Source organism: Vicia villosa, unplaced genomic scaffold (genome assembly GCF_029867415.1).
Source record: "Vicia villosa cultivar HV-30 ecotype Madison, WI unplaced genomic scaffold, Vvil1.0 ctg.000643F_1_1, whole genome shotgun sequence".
Taxonomy (NCBI): domain Eukaryota; kingdom Viridiplantae; phylum Streptophyta; class Magnoliopsida; order Fabales; family Fabaceae; genus Vicia; species Vicia villosa.
In genome coordinates, this window is record NW_026705287.1 from 610,900 (window position 1) to 634,524 (window position 23,625).

The window sequence follows — 23,625 nt, forward strand, 5'->3', positions numbered from 1 at the left end:
TGTGAGTCTGAAAAGACCCGTGTTGGTTTGTGGGGTCAGTCGATCATCCTGTAAGCAGTCTGGGGCGTTACAAATGGTATCAGAGCCAGACCTCTTCCAGTATGATGTGGTTCGAGGACGAACCATGCGGAAGCTGGTGGACATGTAACACCCGAGGCCGAAGAAGTCGAGGAGTGGTTGCATCGCATGTAACACCTGAGGCCGAAGTAGGCGCCTAACCATAAGAACTCACCCGTGTTGGTTTGTGGGGTCAGTCGATCATCCTGAAAGCAGTCTGGGGCGTTACACTAAACGTTATTTTTCAGTCTTTTTTTTATTTGTTAGGAGGCGATTGATTTGCACTATAAATATTGGTTTTTTCAATACAGTAAAATTTTTATGTTTAAGATGTTTGGGACTCTATAGTGTGAGCCATATAGAGATCCCTTAACGAATATAGTAGGAGATTACTTCTCTCACCATAAATGGTAGAGAAGCATTCTTTGAAAATTTAAAAATGTCCATTTAATCTCGAAAATACATCTCTGGATGTGTTTATTTACATAAAATCATTACATAGTTATAGACGGTCGTAGAAGGGCTACGACAATAAAATGAGTCATTGTAGGATAGCGTTCATATACTCCAGCAAAGCCAGAGCCAATATGATGGGGAGGCTAAAGAGGAGCTTCTAGATCCTTAACCTAGCAGAGATTATATGAGACGATTAAGTCCCATAAAACTTCAAACCCTTGGCATCTTTCGATGGCAAGAGTGGTCCTTTGGAGCACACCATTGCAATCAACAATCAGATGGAAATCGTTGGCGCATCCGATTTTCTAAAATTCAAACTTATGGTAGGAACTTTCAAAGACGTGGCCTTACGATAGTATATGAGTTTACCCAAATTTTTAATCGTCGACTATCCAGACATGACCAGGAAGATGGTATAGTATTTCTCTACTAGAAAGCATAGAAAGGTAAGCTTGTTCAAGGTCCTTCAAGGATATTCTGAGTCACTCCGGGAGTATTTGTCGTGATTCAACGAAGAGATCGTCAAAGTTTCTAGCCGAAATCAGGAGATGTTCGTCGGAGTGTTTCAACTTATTCTCAAGGTCAATCACATTAATGAATCCTTAGCACAAAAACTGGCAACCAGCATGGATGAAGTGATAACCAAAGCGGAATGTTATATTAAAGGTGAAAAAAGCAATATGGAGAAAAAAATCCATAGATGCCAAGGAAAGGGTGCAACCGAGACAGGATGGAAATAGGTTAAAGAAAGACTATCCCAAACCCGAAGGAAAAGACAAAAAGGAAATGAAGCCTCCGCGGAGGCCATACGAAAGCCCGATTGAAAGTTACACCCCGCTTAACACAAAAACGTGGAGATATTCTGCGAGAGGTTTATCATCTCAGATTGCTCCCAAAACCATATCGTCCTAAAGGAGTCAACGCCATTCTGGGTAAAGATGAGAGCGCATGGTGTTCTTACCATCAAATTTGAGTTCATCATACTGAAGACTCCCACCAATTGAAGAAAAAGGTTTAAATTTTGATCCAAAGAGGTCGCTTTATGTCTTATGTAAGAGATGTCGACTCACTATCAAGGAAGAGAAGCCCTATCCGGCGACTGTAATCATCAATAAATGTGACAAAATATTTATAGTGAGAATGAGATGATGCAGGAGACATTCCCCACACATCGCTATGAATCATCTCAAAACAAGTGGAGGCACGATGAGCACCTGACGCAAAAAGAAGTGTTTCACTTTTAGCCAATTTGCAAACAAAACATGAAATAAAAGCAGTACAAACATGTTTATTTCCCAAAAATCTAGTTTTAAATAAATGAGACAAAACAACATAATTTGAATGGCCCAATTTTCTATGCCAATCATCATAAGAGTTCAAAACATTATTACAAGCAAAAGATAAATGACTAGAACTAAAATGGAGCGGAAACAATCTTCCCACTTTAGGCCATTCACGGCCACCTTCTACGATACCTGCTCCTGCATAAGACAACCAACATGAAAAAAAATTAACATTACAATTGTTATCCACTAATTGACCAACCAACATTAAATTGGAAGAAAGTCCGGGTGATACAAGCATGTCACAAAATTTATAGTTTATGTCACCAACATCAGTGATAGAAATTTTATTACCATCCGCAATTTGAATTTGCTAATTACCATTATAAGAATGTAAATTGTGCAAGTATTCAGAGGAACCCGTCATGTGATTGGATGCACCAGAATCAAGAAACCGTGGTTGAGAAACATTAGAAGACTTACCTTGAATTCTCAAGGTTGAAAGAGCAAAAAGTACCATTTGTTAAATCATTCCAGGTTGTTGAACACCGTCATTAGATGCACCAGTACGGAGAGGACCAACTACAGAGTTGGTAGTTGCATGGAATGCTTGGGCTGGACGTTCCGCTGGTCGGGAAGTACGTGTGGGACAGTCAGAGATGATATGACCCTGTTGTTTGCAACAATTGCAAAACTTCTTACTGCAGTTGCGAGTAAAATGTCCTAATTGTTTGCAAGAAAAATATTAGACTTGTCACATATCACGATCATTTCCTCTACTCTGAGCAACATATGCAACTATCACAGGCTGAGATGGGACAACATCATGAGACCTGGTGTCTTGAGTAAGGAGACATTGTTCCTCCCTAAGGAAGGAGTTCGCCAACATAAGTATCCATCTAAGGAACAAGATTCTATATAGTATTCGATGGACAAATAGTGATAAAAAAGAAATTCAAAAATACTTGACAAAATGGTTAAAAGAGGGAGAAAAAGAATGTTACTTAGCACCAATTATCAATGAGTAAGTAATTTTGTAACTATTGTTTATCTATTATATATTTATTTTTGTTTAGGCAAATACTAATTATATATATGCTTGTGTTTATTCAGTGAACATTCACAATAGATCATCATATCACTTAGGACGAATAATTACATTGTGTTCCTTACATAGGAAACTCGAAAGCAAAATGAAATATATTATTAATTGGTAAGTGTGTGTTGATATGAAACTTTAAAGTAATATTTTCTTTAACATTGTAATTAGTTTAACGCGTAATATGTTTAATTCATTTTCAATATACAGTGTTGTGCTGCAACAAAATATCATAGACAATATTAGAAGAAAGCCTTTATGGCTCTTGCATAAGGTAAGTGGCTTGATTACTTGTAACGTTCATTTATATAAACTGTTACAAGTAATCGGGCCACAATAGTGATTTATATGACCATAGTAGTAGGGATTTATATGATCATATCTTCCACATATCTTCCACAATAGTGACATCTCCGTGATGAGCTCTTGTTGCCTCTGTTTCGAGGATACACATGTCAAACTAAATATAGTGACATATGGTCCAACATTAGAAACTCATTCTTCTTCTCAGGGGGAACAAAATTCTTAGTGGAAACTTTGTTTTCTTTGTTCATGGAGTTGTAGTCAAACCTTATTGCCTTCATATTCCTAGACATTTTTCCAATTTCCAAGATTTCATCTAACATATCTGAACCATTGCTCAACATATGAACAAATTTTATCATATTTTCAAGCTTGGAATTTAACAGAGTGGCTTCCTCATTCAGATCAAGCTTGGAATTTAATAGAGTGGCTTCTTCATTTAGAACTTCTTAGGTAGTGATTTAAGTTTTTTTTGCCAGCTTTTCTTCAAACATCTTTTCTGCCAACTCAAAAGAAGGGTTGGCAATGTCACACTGTCTGATGTCGAAATAAGAGATGGATTGATCTTCTATCATTCTCAGATTCTCAAACTTTGTTGTGAGGAGCTTCAGCCTTGACATACGAACTTTGGATGTGCATTCATTAGCAATTTTGAGAATCTCTTAAGTCTCTTTAGCTTCAATACATGTGTTGATCAATCTAAACGTGTTCTTGTCCACAATATTGAAAATAGCATTCAATGCCTTGAAGTTTCCAAGAGCTTCATCATCTTCAATAGCAGACCAATCAACTTTAGGTTTTAAGATTGATGTTCCATCTTGAGAGGTAGTCACAGGATGTTACCAACCTTTTATAATAGCCTTCCATGTTTTGCTGTCCATGGATTTAAGGAAGGCAACCATTTTAGTTTTCCAATAATCATAGTTGGTGTCATCCAAAACTAGGGGTGGCAAACAAGCATGTCCACCCTGCAAAAACCCGCAAAAAAACGGGGCGGATATAGTTAATGGTGCGGGCCTAAAATCTTACCCTGCCCCGCACAAAAGTGCGGGCGAGGCGGGGAATGCCCGCGGGCACTACATCTTTTAGGCCTAAAAATCATAAATTTGTGTTAATTCACCTGCCCGCAGAAAAATGGGGCGGGGCGGGACTGTCACATTAAAGGGTGTGGGCCTAAATCCTTGACCCGTCCCACACTAAAGTGCGGGCAAAACGGACATGTCCAACAGGTCGGGCCCCTTTTGCCACCCCTATCCAAAACAGGTGGTCTATTGAGTGATCTTCCATTTGTATTATCCATTTGAACAAAATATACTTTCCCTGTAGCTCGCCCAAACAGAACAGGGTGTCCGCTCTAATACCAATTGAAATTTTGTTCCTCGCAAGACAAATATTGGGCACAATGTTTGAGATAATTGTGCAACACTAACTTATGATAGTTTAACAGAGACAAGATGATAAATCATAAAGCATTAAAGAACACATAGGAATTGGAAATGTAGTTCGTTGCAATCACACCTACGTCTGAGGGGCTTCCACCCCAAGAAAGAATATTCACTCTTAATAGTATTAGTATAGAGTGTCTTAGATGAACAACCCCTAGTTCAATGTCCCTCTTATTAATACTACTCATTTCTTTCTATTTAGGACTCACCTAAATATGAGAATCCCTCTCACTTTCTGTCAATCACTAACCATAGTGATCAAACATAGACAGATTAATATTGCGAATTCTAACTCTATTAAAACACACATAACCTCTATATCTTAGATATGCAACTATAGGCGGCGCTATAGATATGCACAAACAGAAACAAATACAAAAACTCAAATAACAAAACCTAACACTAAGAATCTTTAACTCTAGCTCATGATTTCAAAGGTGGGAATGAGTCTTCTTAAATAGCAATCCATATGTTGGGCTTTTCTCCAACGGGCAATTGATTTGAGACTACCAGATATGATCTGGATGCAGGTTTAATTTGCTAAGGAAATTTCTTTGGCTACCTCCCAACCTTCTAGTCCACCTCTGGTGAAAAACCCAAACTACCCCTGACTTCGGAAATGCATTTCCGAAATGCAAGAAAAAGGTGTTTTCGGAGATGCATCTCCGAAAGTGCCTTTTTTTTTTTTGAAAAAATTGTCTTATTTCGGAAGTTCATTTCCGAAAACAGCATTTCGGAAGTTCATTTCCGAAATACTGCGCGTTTTGCAGATTAAGCAAAACAACCCCCCTCCCCCAATTCATTTACCCTAATCTTTTTCCAAACTCAACCCCAAAGAGATTTTTCTGCAAACCACTTCCAAGCTACATCAAAGGCTCCATCTACTTGCTCTACTACATTCAAAAGTCCTCCAATCTATTCAATCGGTAAGCATTTTGATTTTAAGATCTATGATTAAAATTTATATTAGGGTATTTACAAATAGCAAAAAATGTATTAGGTTAGGTTTGTAGTGATATTTAGGATGTTTAGAATGTCTAGACATAGGTTTGATTTAGGATTTTGGGGTCTGCCATTGGAGGTTGCAGAGAACTTCTACGCAGGGGTGTTTCGGAAGTTCATTTCCGAAAACACCTCCATTCCCAGTTTCGGAAATGAACTTCCGAATTGTATCAGAAGTGCAATTTTTTTTAGTTTTTCTGTTGTCTCGCATATTAATCGATTTCAACTGTTTACAGGAACATGTCAGGCGACCAACCAGCACGCATCAGACAGGGTAGAGAGACCCAGACTGCGTCGACTAGACGCGAGCGGGCGGCGGCGCAGCTGGCGTCGACACAGGGACGGGGGCAGGGCCGGGGACGACGTGTGCGAGTTCCCGTGGAGATGGACGAGGGTACCTCCTCATTTGGATCTAGGAGTAGGATGGCTCGGGTATCTTCTTCCCGCCAGCGAGAGGAGGAGGAGGAGGAGGAGGACGTGGCAGTGTCATACCACGAGGCGGAGGGGGTACCGGATGTTGACCCTCCACCCGGGAAGGAGGATGAGCAGGAGGACAGCTACCCGGGAGGGCCCATTGACACTTCCGTGCTGATATCCTACCGCGACCACGTTGCTCGGCGGATCTGGGAGGGAGAGGTATTTTTTATAATTTGCCCGACTACATTATTTAACCGTTTATAATTTAGACGTTTATTCAATATTTTATTAACCGTCTATTTAACCGTCTATTTAACCGGTCTATGTAACATACTTTTTTATTTGTTTTTTTGTAACAAGAGAGAGAGAGCCGTTGAAAATGGTGAACCATGCCCGAAAGATTTTCAGTCTATTTAAACCGACTGCCGAGTGGTTTAACGACACTGTGAGAGGTTCAGGGCTCAGGGGGCTCTGCATGACGGGGTACACCACCATCAGCCACGGCATGCAGGGCGCTTTTGTGGAGCGGTGGCACAAGGAGACGTCTTCTTTCCACTTGCCGGTTGGGGAGATGACGATCACCTTGCATGATGTGCAGTGTCTTCTCCACCTGCCGATCAGGGGGCCACTGTTGACCCACTCCTGGATCCAGAGGGTCGTAGCCACTGAGTGGATGGCGCTCTTTTTGGGTATGGAGCCCGAAGTTACTGACTTTGAGTGCGCCACGACATCTGGGCCTCATATCCAGTTCACCACACTGAGCCGCTATTTCGAGTACCACCTGGACGCGGAGGCCGATGCCGAGGAGGCGGGTGACGAGCTATTTACACAGTATCACCGTGGCTGCGCTCTCCGGTGCTGGTACATGCATGTGGTAGGCGCTGCAGTCTTTGTGGACAAGAGTGCAAGGTACGTCGACGTGACCTACCTCCGCTACTTCATGGACTTGACCACCGTTCATCAGTGGAACTGGGGGGCAGCTACTCTGGCATACCTATACCAGAAGCTGAATGAGGCCTCCAACTGGAGGACGAGACAGTTGACCGGATCCTGCACACTACTCTCGGTACGTTTCATTTTAATTGTTCCGTATTTATTTATGTTTCGTATTTGTGTTTCGTATTTACTTATGTTTCGTATTTATTTATGTTTCAGAGCTGGATCATCTCCTACTTCTCCCGCATCCACGGCTTCCACATCGATCTTGCGTACGTTGACGCCATGCCCAGGGCTGCCAGATACGTTCTCCAGAGGGGGAACAATGCGGTGGGACCATACCGTGGGTACTTGGACCGCACGATGACGTCACCTGGAGGCCGTTCAGCGACCTCACTCAGATTGTCCCCTTTGACGGCATATCTCTATATTCTGGCTGGTTGGCATGCGGGACTACCATCATGGTCCGGTATCTCCCTGAGCGGTGCATGCGGCAGTTCGGATTTGTGCAGATGATACCCAAGTCACCCTTTGAGGCTGCTCCTGACACAGTGACCAGAGTGCAGCTCACTGCCATGTTTGAGGATTGGGAGCATCATGTGGTACCGGAGGAGTACCATCGCATGCGGGTCACCCAGGACTGGAACAGTGTGGAGGGTACGTCACATGGTTCTATCGGGTGTCACATCCTCTGCTGACACCCGACGCTCCCGGCGCTCCTAGGCCAGCACACGGGGAGATCCTGGAGAACCAGCAGGCCGAGGATGACCACGCCATTGATCTCATGCCGATCTTCCAGCGGATAGAGATGCTTGGGCGGGACGCGTTGGATCGAGGTGTCGTTCATCAGGGCGGTCCAGAGGCAGTCGCCGTGATGGAGATGATCGTCACTGATGCGGGCCGTGCGGCGGCATACAGGCGGCAGAGGAGGGCCCATGGTGAGAGGGTTAGACATACCCAGTAGTGGTCGGGTTTATTTTTTTTGTTTTCGGATTGTATCTTTCGTCGACTATTATTATTTGGATTTGGATCGGATCGGTTTGTATATATCACTATTCTTATCATATTAGTATATTAATATTTTCTGTGTATATATCGCTTATTTTATTTGCCGTCTTTCTTTAATTAAAAATACGAGGCTGTTTCCAAAATCATAAAAAAAAACACAGTTTCTGCATAATTCGGAAGTTCATTTCCGAAACCCCCAAAATCTGAAAAAAGGTGTTTTCGGAAGTTCATCTCCAAAAACACCCCCCATTTGGTGTTTTCGGAGATGAACTTCCGAAGTCTGAGAAAATTTTTTAAAAAAAATTACTTCGGAAGTTCATTTCTGAAGCAGGGGTAAACTGGGTTTTTCGCTGGGGGTGACCCCCATAAGGAGGTGGGTAAAAAAAAATTCATTTGCTAAACATATCCATTAAGAGATTTAATTTGATATTAATTTAAATTTTCATTTAAATTAATTTGGATTTGGATAACTTTTCATCAATTCTTTCTTTAACATATCTTCGCTAAAATATTCAAATCATAAATAACAAATCTCCAATCTACGCAAGTATTTCATGTATAAATGCTCTTTCTCCATACTAGTTAATAACAGATTGGAGGGCTTCCAATCTTTTATCAATGCTCTTAATAGTACTTGTCCCGAAAAAAAAATGCTCTTAATAGTACTAGTATAGAGTGAATCACGGCAGCATCTGGCCCAGTCTCCCAACGAAGATTTTGTGCGTGATCAGTGCGCATTTCTGTTAGTTTCCATGGAGATTTGTTGTTATAAACAACATGTCGCTTCGATGTTTTTTTTTTAATTGTACCCTCCAATCTATACAAGTATTTCATGTATAAATGCTCTTTCTACTCTTAACACTAACACTTCTTATGCATCAGTTAAGATTAATGTAAAAGTAAATAGTACCAATACTAATAATGATTAAATATTTCAACATATATAGACTAACACGAGGTGATACACACAGACAAACATAAAAGAGCGGGAAAGAGAGAGCATGTCACACCTGTATAAATTTCTCTTTGAAAATACTTGTGACTTGGCAATTCATTCCTATTTGAATTAAAAGAAACTTGAAGGAGTATTTTGATCCTGAAACGTGTGCTTGACTGCAATGTTGAATTAATTCATTACCAGTTGCAGTTGATTCCAATTCCTTAGAAACTGTCATATAAAGCATCTAAAATTATTTTTGCATCCAGAGAAAGTTGATTCCAGATTTGCAGTCTAACCAAAGACGTCAAAGCCTTGGAAGGTGGTTAGAAAGTGATGAAATATCAAGGGAACTACTAACTGGTACATCCAAAGCAACAAGAGATGACATGAGAGAAGATGTTTGAAATCAAAATGGAAGGTCATTTGTAAGTGACAATGACATCTCTTGAAAATAAAGTTTTGTTATTGAATAACTTGATCTTTACTTATATTGAATATTGTACAACAAGTATCCCTTGATTAGGAGGGTAAATCAATAAACAATCAATCGTAATGAATACATAATTATATACAAATCAATGCATATCTCAGCATCCAAAGCCAAATGATAAATAGAAACACATAACGTGAAAATCCCTCACAGTCGCACAGAGAAATATATCCAATGCTTTTTGACCTTATTACTAAAAAGGATACTCTTGTTATTGGAGTTATATTTTCATGGAGAGTGGTTGAAGATTCTATTTGTTCTTCTTCCAACTCGTCAATATGTACACAACCTGAAAGAATGAGAGTTTTCAAAGATTTCAACTTATAGATGCTTCTTGGGAGGCTACGTAGGCCACTACAATCTTCCAAATTTATTAGAAGAATTTTATTGAGATGTCCAATGCTTGGAGAAATCTTAGACAGCAATGGACAATCTTTAAGTACTAGCTTTTCAAGATTAGGCATGTTTGAAAAGTCGGGGCTTCGTGTGAGAAAGTGAGAATGACTAAGATTGAGAATTTTCAGCTTCTCCATCCTCTGCAAGAACATAAATATTATTGAGCAACTTAGGTAAGAGGCTTCAAAAAGTAAATGGAAAGGATTACAATGCATCACTATCTATGAGAATGGAAAGTAAAACATGTACATTAGTGCAGTTATTTTTTTGAAAATTCCAATATCAGTGGAAATTAAAATCTTTATAAAAAAGAGGCAAATTTCTGCATATAATGTTGCATAAGTTATTAACTTGTGTCTTAGAATTTTACTAAGAGTTCATAAATTTAAACTGTAAATTTAAAGTTTCTTTAATCAAACAGTAAAAAATACAACCATTTTTGCTCCTTTAAGCTATATCAACGTTTTTACACACATTTAGGTGGTAAATTTGTAATGATGTGTTTAACCTGCAGTAGTTGTAGACTGTAGAAGCTCTCATGGTGTACACTAAATATATTGATAAACCCATTTTGATTCATGCTTAGCAGTTAGCACAAAATTTCATTCCAATATTATATTGTTAAATGCTTACAAAAGTTACATTATCACAACAAGAACTAAAAGTATATCAAATTTATGAATTTAATTGGAATGCACTTTTACTACACTTTAAGTTGAAAGAAGTTTGACTTTTATTTTAACCACATACTAGGGGTGGCAAAATGGATGGATTGGATGGATATGGATTGGATTGTTAATGGATGGATCCAAACAATCCATTAATCCATTATGATCCACTAAAATTTCTTTTAAAAAATTCAATCCAATCCATCCATTAAAAAATATAATCCATCCGATTCATCCATTAAGCTATTTTGAACGGATGGATATCCATCCATCCATAAAATTAATTTTAGATTTTTTACAAATTTATTTTTCTATTTTTACAAAAAAAAGTTGTTTTTTTAAATTTCCTTTAAATAATTTTTAACTCTAATATATATATATATATATATATATATATATATATATATATATATATATATATATATATATATATATATATATATATATATATATATATATATATATATATATATATATACTTCGTTTAGGGCCTTGATAGAAAATCAAACATGCATAATACAAATTTTTTTTTTCTGATTACATTATTTTTGGTGGAACACACTACAAGTTAATTTTAAATACAAACAGATAAATTTCATTTTAGTGAAAAATAGTCAAAGTTAAAAAACTGAGTAATGACTAAAGCTTATTCCAGTGCGAGAGATTGGTAAGGACGCGTTTAACTTTTTCAAAAAGCAACAAACGAATTTTACGATGAAACAACACCTTGAAATCAGTTACAAGCATTTATATATATATATATATATATATCACCAAATTTTAAAAAATAATTATATTTTTATTTTTATATAAATAAATTTTTATTTGATTAAAAATATTGTCCATTAAAATTAAAATAAAGAAATAATCCAATGGATTTTCAAAATTTGTTGGATGGATTGAATCCATCCATAACTTTAAATGGATGGATTAGATCCAATCCATTAGCTAATATTTTCTATAGTGGATGGATTGGATGGATAATTTAGTGGATGGATCGGATGGATTTTGATTTAATGGATTGGATTGCCACCCCTACCACATACACAGACATGCAAACGGATGATGGTGATGAATTGATACTGTAAAACTTTTTACATTGACGGTGCATAAATTTATTTAATAATTTAACTTTAAAGGTCGTATTTTTAAATTTAAGTTTCAACCATAAATATGAGAAGTGATAATAACTCATGTAGTGTGAAAAACTAAAATCAAAAGTAATACCAGAGTTTTCTTCCATAGAAGTTTGACTTGACTGTTCTCCAATTCGATAGAAACTAAATTTTCTCTAAAAAAGTTTCTAGGAATTTGACTTAATCCATTCCATGACAGCCATCTCAGGTCTCTAGAAACATATTCAAAATCTCCAACAAGTAATACCTCATCAAGTTTAAGGAATCGGAGTCTCTCCATCTTCTCAAATGCTTTAGTGCTAAAACATTTTGCATTAGCTATAGGCAGCTTTAAAGCCAAACCCAAAACACCTTCTTTTCCCTGTGAAGTTTAATGAACCAGAAAGCAAAAACATGCACAAATTAAAGCAACAAGGTGGATGTAAAACTTGCCACGAAACCAATCCTATTGTTACTAACTATAAGTCAGGATGCACAAAAAGATTCACCACCAAACTAATTTTTCGATGATCTCTTGATAATCAACAAAACAAATGGATGTTGACAACTGAATCATAAGTGTTTATTTTAACTTCTTGAGCTCAAGATATTTAGAATCCATAGTTTTAAAGAAAAGTGTATGAAATTCTTACATTTTGTTTTGATAATACGTCAATCACATCATCATAAAACCACAACCTGCTACGCTCCTCGGGCCTCCATGGTGATTCCTCACGAATGATTTCTCTTCCCATATCTCGCATCAAACCATGCATTCCAAGAATGTTCTTATCATCAACAGTCACAAGACTTCGCTCAACAAGGACACGTATTCCAATTTCAGCAGAAAGTCCACGGTCTTTCAATATAAGTATAACATCATTTCGATCCATCCCAATAAAGAAACAAGCTATATCAAGGAATATTTCTTGCTCATCATCATCATTTAAACCATCATAACTTATTCTTAACTTATTCTGCACATGGTTATTAGGAATTCTTTGGAGTTTCTCCAATACAAGTTTCCACTCTGATTCCGTCTTATGATACAAATACGACCCAAGGACTTCAAGGGCTAGCGGCAATCCCTCAGAATATTTAACTACATTTCTGGAAATTCTATCAAAATCTCCCATAGGACTTGCTTGCTTGAACGCATTCCAACTAAAAAGCTCTAGTGATTCACTTTCAGTCATTATTGACATATCGTATATTTTATCAACTCTCCCCTTAAGTAAACGCTTATCTCTGGTTGTGATAATTATTATACTCCTTGGACCAAACCATTCTGGATATCTAAAACTTCCACAGAAAGCATGCAGTTGTTCTAACTTATTTATATCATCAAGTACAATGAGTACTTTTTTTAAGCTGAGTCTAGACCGTAACATTGTTATTCCTGACTGAATGTTTGGTATCTTGATTGTCGTTTCTTTGCAGATATCAAATAGAAGTTGCTCTTGTAAACTCACTAGTCCATTAATTTTCTCCCCATTTTCCCTAATATTAGCAATGAAGCTCCTACCTTCAAAATTGCAGCCAATTTTATTGTAAATGGCTTTTGCGATGGTTGTTTTGCCAATTCCCCCCATGCCCCACATCCCTAGTAGTAAAACATCATTTGATTGAATGGGTAGAAGTTGAATGACATCTTGCACTCGAGATTCAATTCCCACGGGATTATGTGCAATAAACAAGTCTGACTTATTTAGCAAATGTGAAACTTTGTCAACAATTGTTTTGATATCCTCACTTTCATTCCTACCCAAATAGAATGTAAATATGTACTGTAAGCATACATCCTCATATATATCAAAAGTATATCTATATGATGAAGTAAACTGAATATAGGAAAAAAAATAGTTACCGAAAAAGTTGAATGAAATTACCTGGAGTTTAGTATTACGAACCCTGCGGTGTTAGCTGTCAGACGAAGCATCACTCTCCATCTCTTTTCACACAGTAAATCGAAATCTGCCTCCTTTTTCATTTTGTTCAAAAGACGTTGAAATCTGCCTCCCTATTCTATGAGAAATTTGGGTGAATCCTTGCTTTCTTCGGGTCGTCAGTCAATGGCCATTTTGATTGGCTTGGGACAATAATAATGCTTTTAAATATGAAAAAAAAATGAATATAAACTAATTTGTATAATTAATGAAAAATTTAACAAAAACACAAAATTTAATACAATAATTATAATATTTTTTCTGTGTTAAAATTATCGATTTATTTATAATTTTTTTACGATGATTACTTTTATTTTTCAATACAATATTCTCACCGTTTCTTTTTAATTGTAATTTTTGAAAGAAAAATTTATTTCTTTTTAAGTGTTATTTAAAATTTTAAAATAGTAATAATTGTTATTATGTTAAAATTACTCTAGTCATTTATTAGAGAGAGAGAAAAAATATCAAATAAAATAATAAAAAGTTGAGAGTACTATAAGAAAAAAGAATTATTATTTAAGAAATAACAACAATGATTAATTTTCTTGATATATAACACTTAAAAATGAACTGAAAGAGTAATTTTTTTAACTGTACTATAATTTAATTAGCACTATTTTTATTACTTTCAATTTAATTATTTTACTTCATAATACATGATAAATATAAAGGAAAAATACATGATAAAATATTTTATTCTTTCTTATTCCTCTTCTTGATTTATACACTTTTAAATCAGCATGAATAGCTTAATTTAATCATTTTTTTTTTTACCATTAACATCCAACCCGCTGAAGTGTTTAATTTGGTTCAGAGTTAATTTTGACATAAGTAGTTTAAATTTATTTCCAATTTTAATTTTAATTGTATTTATCCATCTTCTATTTATGAAAAATAAAGATAAGTAAACGCGATGAAAACGTTAGTTAAGTTGACTGCATCACCTACTTCCTTCAGTTTCTTACTTTTTTTATTCTTTGTTGAATCTAGAAATTCTTTTCATCGTTTATTTCATATATGTCTTCTTCCAGTTCCAGTTCCAGTTTCTCACTTTTTGAGGATGAAGATACAACAAATAGAAGAACACAAACCGACACAAGAATCCATGAAGTCTTCCTAAGCTTCAGAGGCGAAGACAATCGTTGTTAAGAGTCCCACATTGGACAATATATGGCCTGGACATGTCCTTATAAGTGGGGGCAATCCTCACCCTATAAGCCGGTTTTGTAGGGATGAGTTAGGCCCAACCACACTTCTTAACATGGTATCAAGAGCCTCGTTTAAGATCCGGTGGGCCACCTTCTATGGTTTCCGCTATCGGGCCACCCGCCATTTATTTCCACGCTCCAGTTGTCTAGTCCTGGGCGTGAGGGGGTGTGTTAAGAGTCCCACATTGGACAATATATGGCCTGGACATGTCCTTATAAGTGGGGGCAATCCTCACCCTATAAGCCGGTTTTGTAGGGATGAGTTAGGCCCAACCACACTTCTTAACACTCGTGCTTCCTTCACTTCACATCTCTATGCTTCGCTTCAAAACGAGGGAATTCGCGTTTATATAGATGGTTGTTCACTTCCAAGGGGAGACCATATCTCAACTTCGCTACGCCAAGCAATCGAAGTCGAACAGTCTCAGATTTCTGTTATTGTTTTCTCAGCAAACTACGCCCAATCGTGTTGGTGCGTCGAAGAATTGCTGCTAATTATGCAGTGTCATAGAAACATTGGGCAAATTGTTCTGCCAGTGTTTTATGATGTAGATCCATCTGAAGTACGTCACCAAACTGGTGAGTTCGGAAAGGGATTTCAAAAACTTTTGGAAAAGTTTTGTAACGAGGGGTTGGGCGATCACCCTCCAGGTTTGGTGTGGTGGTTAGATGGTTGTGTCTCCCGTGATAATTGGAAAAGTTTTGTAACGAGGGGTTGTCCCAAGAGAAGCTGGAGAACAGAGATTTGTGAAGCTGCTTCGCTTGCTGGATTTGTAATCCCAAATTCCAGGTTAAATTTTCAATCCTAGTAAACAGTCAAATTGGTGAATCTTCATAATGCTCTTAAATAGATACTTGTTGAAATTATGAATAGTTTGATAAGTTTTATATAGTTCATTGACTACTCATTATATTTATATAGTTAATTAAAGCAAATGTAGAGAGATGAAGATGTTGTTATGTGGGGTGTGTGGTAAGATTAAAAGAGATGAAATTAGAAATAACTATATTAGAGTGATGGGATAACACTTGTAGGAGAAATGTTGGGGAAAATAGGTTTAGATGGTTTGGGCATATAGAGAGAAGACCTGTAAACTCTATTGGAAGGAGAGTAGTTCAGATGTAGAGGAGTCAAACAATTAAAGGTAGATGAAGATTTAAAAAATCTATAAAAAAACTATTAAGAAAAATTTTGAAAATAACAAATTGGATTGAAGCATAGTCTTGTAATATAATATTATGTAGAAATTTGATTCATGTAGCTGATCCATATAGTAAGATAAAACTTGATTGTTGTAGTTAAGTAAAGTAAATTGAAGATGAAGTTATAGTCTGAACTCTGAAGGCTATAATTATAGCTTATAGGGATTGAAAAAGTTTTATGAAAATCACAATTATTGAATATTATCCCTAAAAATAACATTCATGAAATTCACCCTTAGAATGTGTGGGTTGGACCTAACTAATCCTTACAAAACCAGTTTGTAGGGTGAGGTTTGCTCCTACTTATAAACACAACACAAACCGTATCTCTAAGCAATGTGGGACTAATCCGCCCTTTCAAACCTAACATAATGAAGGTGTTGGAGGCTGCAATGAAGGCAAGCGAAATGCCGCAATTTAGGTGACTAGAGGCGGACCGTAATGAAGGCGCAATTTAAGTGGCTTGTAAGGTGAGGATTGCCCTCACTAATAAACACAACAAGGCCATATCTCTGGCCTTGTTGTGTTTATAAATGGGGACAATCCTCACCTTACAAGCCCGTTGTTAAGTCAGTTTTGTAAGGTTGAGTTAGGCCCAACCACATTTCTTAAGAAATAGAAATATCATTTGCATAGTAATTTTTTTAGAGTTAGAATGCATTTTTAATTCAAGTCCTAGTGATGGCTTTGTTTGACCAAAGCTAGTTTCCCACATGATAAATCAAAGTATGAAACTTTGAATTCGGACTAAGAAAGTTGTCCATATTTCATGCCCAACAATGCCTTTGAATTAGATTGATTTCCCTTCAGTGCATGAAACCTGTAGAAAAGGAAAGTGTGTATGTATTTATGTATCTTAATTTGGTTTGTTTTATGTAGGAATGAAAGTGAGGCTATCAAAAGTATTGTTGAAAATGTTACACATTTTCTAGATAAGACACACTTGTTTATTGCTAATAATCCAGTGGGAGTTGAAACTCGAGTGAAAGAAATGATTCAAATGATAGGTCGAGACCAGGATATCCAACAATCAGATGATATTCTCCTACTAGGGATGTGGGGTATGGGAGGAGTTGGTAAAACAACCATTGCAAAAGCCATTTACAATGAAATTAGTCGCAATTTTGAAGGTAGAAGTTTCCTTGCAAATATTAGGGAAGTTTGGGAGCAAAATGTTGGACAAGTGGGTTTACAAGAACAACTTCTTTTTGATATTTGCAAAACTAAGACTTCCAAAATACAAAGCACTGAATATGGAAAAATCATTTTAAAGGAAAGACTCTGCCATAAAAGAGTATTGATTGTACTTGATGATGTGAATACATTGGACCAACTGAATGCTTTATGTGGAAATCGTAATTGGTTTGGCCCGGGTAGTAGAATAATCATCACAACAAGGGATAGACATATACTTCGAGGAAATAGGGTTAACCAAGTATACAAAATGAAGCACATGGATGAAAGTGAATCAATTGAGCTATTTAGTTGGCATGCATTCAAGCAAGCAAGTCCTACAAATGATTTTGTTGAAATTTCTAGAAATGTAGTCGAGTATTCTGGGGGATTGCCGCTGGCTTTGGAAGTCCTTGGGTCATATTTGTTTGACAGGGAAGTAAGAGAGTGGCTTTGTGTGTTGGAGAAACTCAAAAGAATTCCTAATGACCAAGTACAAAAAAAGCTAAAAATAAGCTATGACGGTTTAAATGATAACACCGAGAAAGAAACATTCCTTGACATAGCTTGTTTCTTTATTGGAATGGACCGAAATGATGTTACTCTTATATTAAATGGCTGTGGACTTTTTTCTGATATTGGAATAAGTATCTTGGTGGGACGAAGCCTTGTAACTATTGATCATCAGAATAGACTTAGAATGCATGATTTGGTGCGAGATATGGGAAGAGAAATCATTCGTGAGAAATCACCTGAGGAGCCTGAGGTGCGTTGCAGGTTGTGGTTTGAAGAGGATGTGATTGATATACTATCTGATCAATCTGTAAGAATTTCATATACTTCAGTTTTTAATTATTGATTTAAAATATCTAAAGTTTGAGAAAGGAAAACCAAAACTTTAGTCATTTGTCATCATTCATTAGTTTGGCTATGATTTGAAAATGATTTTAGTTGTGAATAGTTTTGTGCTTCCTTCCCTTCTAGCTAGTAATAAATGCTGTTTCATTACAAGTTTATCTACTTTGTATCTAATAGATTAAAATGTGCATGTTTTGCTTTTTGGTCTTTTATCTTTTATAGGAAGTCTATTAAAGGGTTGGCTTTGAAGTTACCCAAAGCTAAGGCAAAATGTTTTAGTACTAAAGCATTTAAGAAGATGACGAAACTAAGATTACTTCAACTTGCTGGAGTTAAACTTGATGGAGATTTTGAATATCTTTCAAAAAATCTGAGATGGCTGTCTTGGAATGGATTTCCCTTAACACATATTCCTACGAACTTTTGTCGAGAAAATTTGGTTTTCATTGAGTTAGAGAACAGCAATGTCCAACGTATGTGGAAAGATCCCCAGGTATTGTTTTTGATATTTTTTTAATTAGCATATTTATTGTTAAAATATAACCATGTCGGTCAAATTGAAATATTATGTTATTATATGGTACTTTTTTAATTCTGTTTTCGTCTTTCTGTCTGCCAGTCTTTCTAATTTTGCAAATTTCTTCAGAGAAAGTTTTCCAAGTATTCCAGGTGTGAACATATTATTTTTTGTTATGAAACGGTAGTTCGTCTAAATGTTAAAATTAAGAATTTCATACTTTTTAGGAAACTTATTTTACACTGTTATACAACTATTCAAAACCCCACTCATGTATAATGGGTGTGTTAATGAAACTTCTTTAAGCATTAGCAGTAGATAGTTAGAAGATAGTGTAAATAGCTTGTTTAGTGAGACATCATAATAGCTTCCATTATTTTTTGAAGCTTCTTCCTTACATTTCCCTTTTACATTTTTGTTCTTGCAGATGATGGGAAATTTGAAAATTCTCAATCTTAGTCATTCTCATTGTCTGACACACACCCCAGACTTTTCGTACATGCCTAATCTTGAAAAGCTAGTACTGAAAAATTGTTCAAGGCTGTCTGAGGTTTCTCCTAGCATTGGACATCTCAATAAAAGTCTTCTGATAAATTTAGAAGACTGCATTAGCCTATGTAGCCTCCCAAGAAGTATCTATAGGTTGAAATCTTTAAAAACTCTCGTTCTTTCAGGTTGTTTAAAGATTGACAAGTTGGAAGAGGACTTGGTACAGTTGGAATCTTTAACTACTCTGCTTGCAGATAACACTGCAATCACAAGAGTTCCTTTTTCAATAGTGCGGTCAAAAAGCATTGGATATGTTTCTCTGTGCGGCTACAAAGGATTTTCACGTGATGTGTTTCCATCTATCATTTGGTCTTGGATGTCACCATCAAATAATCTCTCATCCCAATTTCAAGCATCTTCTCTCATGTCATCTCTTGTTGCTTTAGATGTACCAAGTAGTAGTTCCCATGAACTATCGGCTTTTTCTAACCACCTTCCGAGGCTTCGAAGTCTTTGGGTGGATTGCAAATCTGAAGATCAACTTTCTCTAGATGCAAAAATAATTGTGGATACTTTATATGCCACAGTTTCCAAGGAATTGGAATCAACTGCAACTACATCACAAGTATCAAATGTTAGCACATCTACATTAATTCAATGTTGCAGTCAAGTGAATGTTTCAAGATCAAAACATTCCTTTAAGTCTCTTTTAATTCAAATGGGAATGAATTGTCAAGTTACCAATATTCTGAAAGAGATGATTTTACAGGTTTGACATACTCTATATCTTCTCCCGCCTTGCAAATATAACTATTTGATCATTAGAAATACTAGACTTTGCTTATAACTACCTTAAAAGTCATACAATTGATGAGTTGTGAATTGATGACAGTTTAAAATGCATATTTTACACTGAGGGTGCTTTTATAACAAAGTTTCCTTACTCATGAAAAGAACATGAGTATGCATTTTCCATGCTAGTTATGTAGTTGATTTAAAGTATCCATGAATATGAGTTTTTCTTTTGGTTGCATGTAGTGTTGTGACCAATTATGACATGATTTTCATAAACTTTGTTTTTAGGAAAAGAAACTGTTACAAACTTACAATTTTCAAAACTTTTTCACAATACCATTATTTTTAGGACTTGTAGTCTATTTTATGAATCCAAGCAAATATATATGTGTATCTTAGAAAAATTTAACATCCAAAGTATTATTAATTACCACCTGAGAAAAATTATATCTTAATTGTTGAATAAATGATAAGGTGATATAAATATGCTTGTCAATTAAATCTTTAGTCTATCTTTACTTTTACAGAATAAGGATATCAATGGGAGTGGTGGATATTTGTTCCCCGGTGATAGTTATCCAAATTGGTTAACCTTTCATTCTGAAGGTTCTTCAGTAACTTTTAAAGTCCCTCAAATGGAAGGGCGTAACTTAAAATCAATGATGTGCATTGTCTATACTTCAACCTCAAATAACATAACATCAGATGGCCTTAAAAACGTATTAGTGAAAAATTACACAAAGACTACCATTCAACTTTATAAGAGAGAGGCATTAGTCTCATTTGAAGATGAGGAAGGGCAGAGGGTAGTATCAAGTATGGAACCCGGTGACAAAGTGGAGGTCCTTGTTATTTTTGAGAATGGTTTCATTGTAAAGAAGACATCAGTTTATCTCGTATATGATGAACCAATTGATAAAAAGTTGGAGCTACATCATGTACCAGATTTGAGTGGCATTGCTTGCAGAGGCACTGAAAATGAACTCTCTGTCAAGAGATTCTCTATTGAAGAAGAATCCACCAATGACTTCAATCAGAACAGAAGGAAGAAAAATCGAATGGAATGAATCAATGAATGATGGTAAAGCAATGATGGGTAAAACTCAATTCTTGTAGTGCTTGCAAACCTTTTGTATTAACAACAATTGTTTTCCATTTTTGGCTGAAGTTTCTAGATTTTATCCCTGGTGAATTTTTTTAATTTCTAAAGAGAAGTCAAATATTGTATGTTCTGTTACAGTTCTTCCATATCATATCTAGTTGGATAGATGGGTGGTTCTAATTGTATTCCTGACTTTGAGTGAGAAACACTCAATTTTTAATTTTTATTGAAATATCTTTGTCTGACATATTTGTGTTAGACAAATATAACTTAGACAAATATAACTCGATAGACAAATATAACTCAATCCTTAGGATTAACAAGTGGGAAAGGTCTTAGAATTTGGGCTAGATTAACTCAATCCTTACAAAGCTAACTTCAGGACCTACACAGCGTATTTAGAGGCCTAAAACACATTTTATTGTGAGGCCTTAAGAAAATAACACAATGTTAAAAAAAAAATTATATATATAAAATTCTGCACCAGCCAAAGGTTGTACTATCCAAGACACGAGGCCTCCTTGGAAGCAGATCCTCTGACTTTGGATTCTCTAACTTCCCATAACTTTAGGAATTTTCATGAGAGAAGTGAAAGAGGTGAAAATAAGGAGGGAAACAACATGAGAGATACTGCATTTTTAGAGTGAGATAAGGGGAAAGGCAGAGTGCAGTTCCCGCCCTAAAGTCAGAGGATCCTCCTCCGGCCTCCTTCTTAACCAACTAAGCTAGATAAATACTTGTTGTTTTTTGGTCATGGAATATATTTATAGCTATATTTAAACTTTTGAGGCCTTTTTTGACCCAAAGTTTTAAGGGCTAAAGCCATAGCTTTAGTGGCTTGGCCCCGGCTAACTTATAGGACTTCCCCCCTTAACACATGTTCGAGTCATATCTCATCTAATGCGAGATTTTTAATACACCCCTCATGCTCTTGACTTGACCACTAGAGCATGACCCAAGTGGTTTGATAGCGGTGACTTGATAGTAGGTAGTCCAACAAATCTTACATCGACTCTCATATCATCTTAAAATGTTGGTTCAACCTAACTTTATCCTTACAAATGTTCATGCTTAAGTTGGTTTTGCCTCATAGAAAAAGTGATTTCAATTCATATTCTAAACGAAAAAATGAATTAAAGTTCTATAAGAAAATGGGGTTGACAATTATATCTTAGGTGAAAGACTTGTGTTTGAAAATAAAAAAGAGATTTCATGAAGTCAAATCAATACATAAAGCTATAGTTGGATTTGGGATGGGACTTGGGGCATTCTCCACTTAAATTGGACCTTGACTGATTAGTTGTTCTAACCATACTATGAGATATAGCTTTTATATATGTCTTGTATTTTAATAAATTGGACATAAGTGTCTTCAACCTAGCTTAGCAAACTTCTGGAGTTCAGAAAGATACAATATATTGTGCCTATAAGAAACTCCGAGTTGATCAATGAACATTTTACCACAGTCGCAGCATCAGACTCAATGGTTATCTCGTCAAACTCATTTCCTTTGCTAAAACAAACTGCTTCAACATTTATTTTTTACCAACTTGCAGCCAGGGGTGCTCTATTGCTCCAAGATAACTCGGTTGGTTGAGTAATCTGATTTTTCTTAATTTTTTATTGACCTAATTGAATACTTTCCTTTGACATCACCCAAGGCAGCTGTAGAGGGTGGTATAGAATTTATCTTTGTTTGAGAGTTTTCTCCTACAGCTGAGGTCTTGCTTTTGAAATAGCTATAGTGCTGCTATGTTACTCGTTGAGAAAATTATTTTCCTGCAGTGGCTACCTGTGCTTGAGGAAGAATATTGTTATATGCTTATTGGGGATTGTATTGATGATCTTGTTAAGGAAGGATCATGTTCATGTTAATTTCTTTACCATTACTATTTGGTTTGTGTACAATATGCTCTTAAGCTGCCGGTGTCTCTTTTGTTGCTGGGATATTTTGATGGTGTACCTTTGTTTATGATATAAAGGTGTTCTCAAGTTAAAGGATTTAATTATGAGAATGGTGTGCTTTTAGATTCTTGTGTAAAATAGTGGTTGAAAAATTGCTCTCATCAATTGTAAACAGTTTTTGTGTGTTATATATAAGTTACAACTTTAATAGACAATAAATATTTAAATTTAATTTCTCTTTTACATTTGGAATTGTAAATATGAGGATCTATGCTTAAATTTCAATATGATATAACTAAACTGTTTTTATTTTTTATTTTCTTAGTCTTTAATTTGGTAGAGATTATAAAATCCTGCCTAAGTTAGCCTTACTATGTATAGTGGGTCTTAAACTCGAATAAAATGAGAGGGTCATGTTAGACTGCTGACAACCAACATAAAATAATGATGTAAACATTAGTTCTTCGTCCATAAAATGCACGATTTATGCCCGAGTATAATGTAAAAAAAAAAATTGGTTGAGCTAGACACATAACATATCTAATAAAACAACTCATCACGGATGAAGAAAACAATGAAAAACACTTCCTTTAAAGGCTAGGAAGAAGGTCGAGCTGTAGAGTCCAACTAAGAATTCATAAGATATTCAAAAATGAAAAAAATCATAGACATTTACTTTAATAATAAAATATCTAACAAAATGTTGTGGTAAAAAAAAAAAATATATTTAGAATCATACTTTTTCTGTTCTAGTCATTTTATATAAAAAAAAAGATTCAAATTAGTATAACTTACTTTACAATTCCAATAA

The 23,625-nt window shown here is 35.9% G+C and overlaps 2 protein-coding genes across 2 annotated transcripts; one reads left to right on the forward strand and one right to left on the reverse strand.

Moving 5' to 3' along the window:
• Window positions 1-9,431: 9,431 nt before the first annotated feature.
• LOC131630075 (disease resistance protein RUN1-like) lies at window positions 9,432-13,681 on the reverse strand. The gene is made up of 4 exons (XM_058900874.1): window positions 13,505-13,681; window positions 12,269-13,376; window positions 11,728-11,997; window positions 9,432-9,972 (listed from the first exon to the last, which is right to left on the reverse strand). The coding sequence occupies exons 1-4, from the start codon at window positions 13,603-13,605 to the stop codon at window positions 9,511-9,513; spliced, it is 1,941 nt and encodes a 646-aa protein (XP_058756857.1). The 5' UTR covers window positions 13,606-13,681; the 3' UTR covers window positions 9,432-9,510.
• Window positions 13,682-14,510: 829 nt separating this feature from the next.
• On the forward strand, window positions 14,511-22,903 carry LOC131630076 (disease resistance protein RUN1-like). Its single transcript, XM_058900875.1, has 5 exons — window positions 14,511-15,562; window positions 16,855-17,992; window positions 18,233-18,499; window positions 18,951-19,781; window positions 20,335-22,903. Exons 1-5 carry the CDS (start codon window positions 14,826-14,828, stop codon window positions 20,872-20,874), a joined length of 3,513 nt encoding a protein of 1,170 aa, XP_058756858.1. The 5' UTR covers window positions 14,511-14,825; the 3' UTR covers window positions 20,875-22,903.
• The last annotated feature ends 722 nt before the right edge of the window (window positions 22,904-23,625 follow it).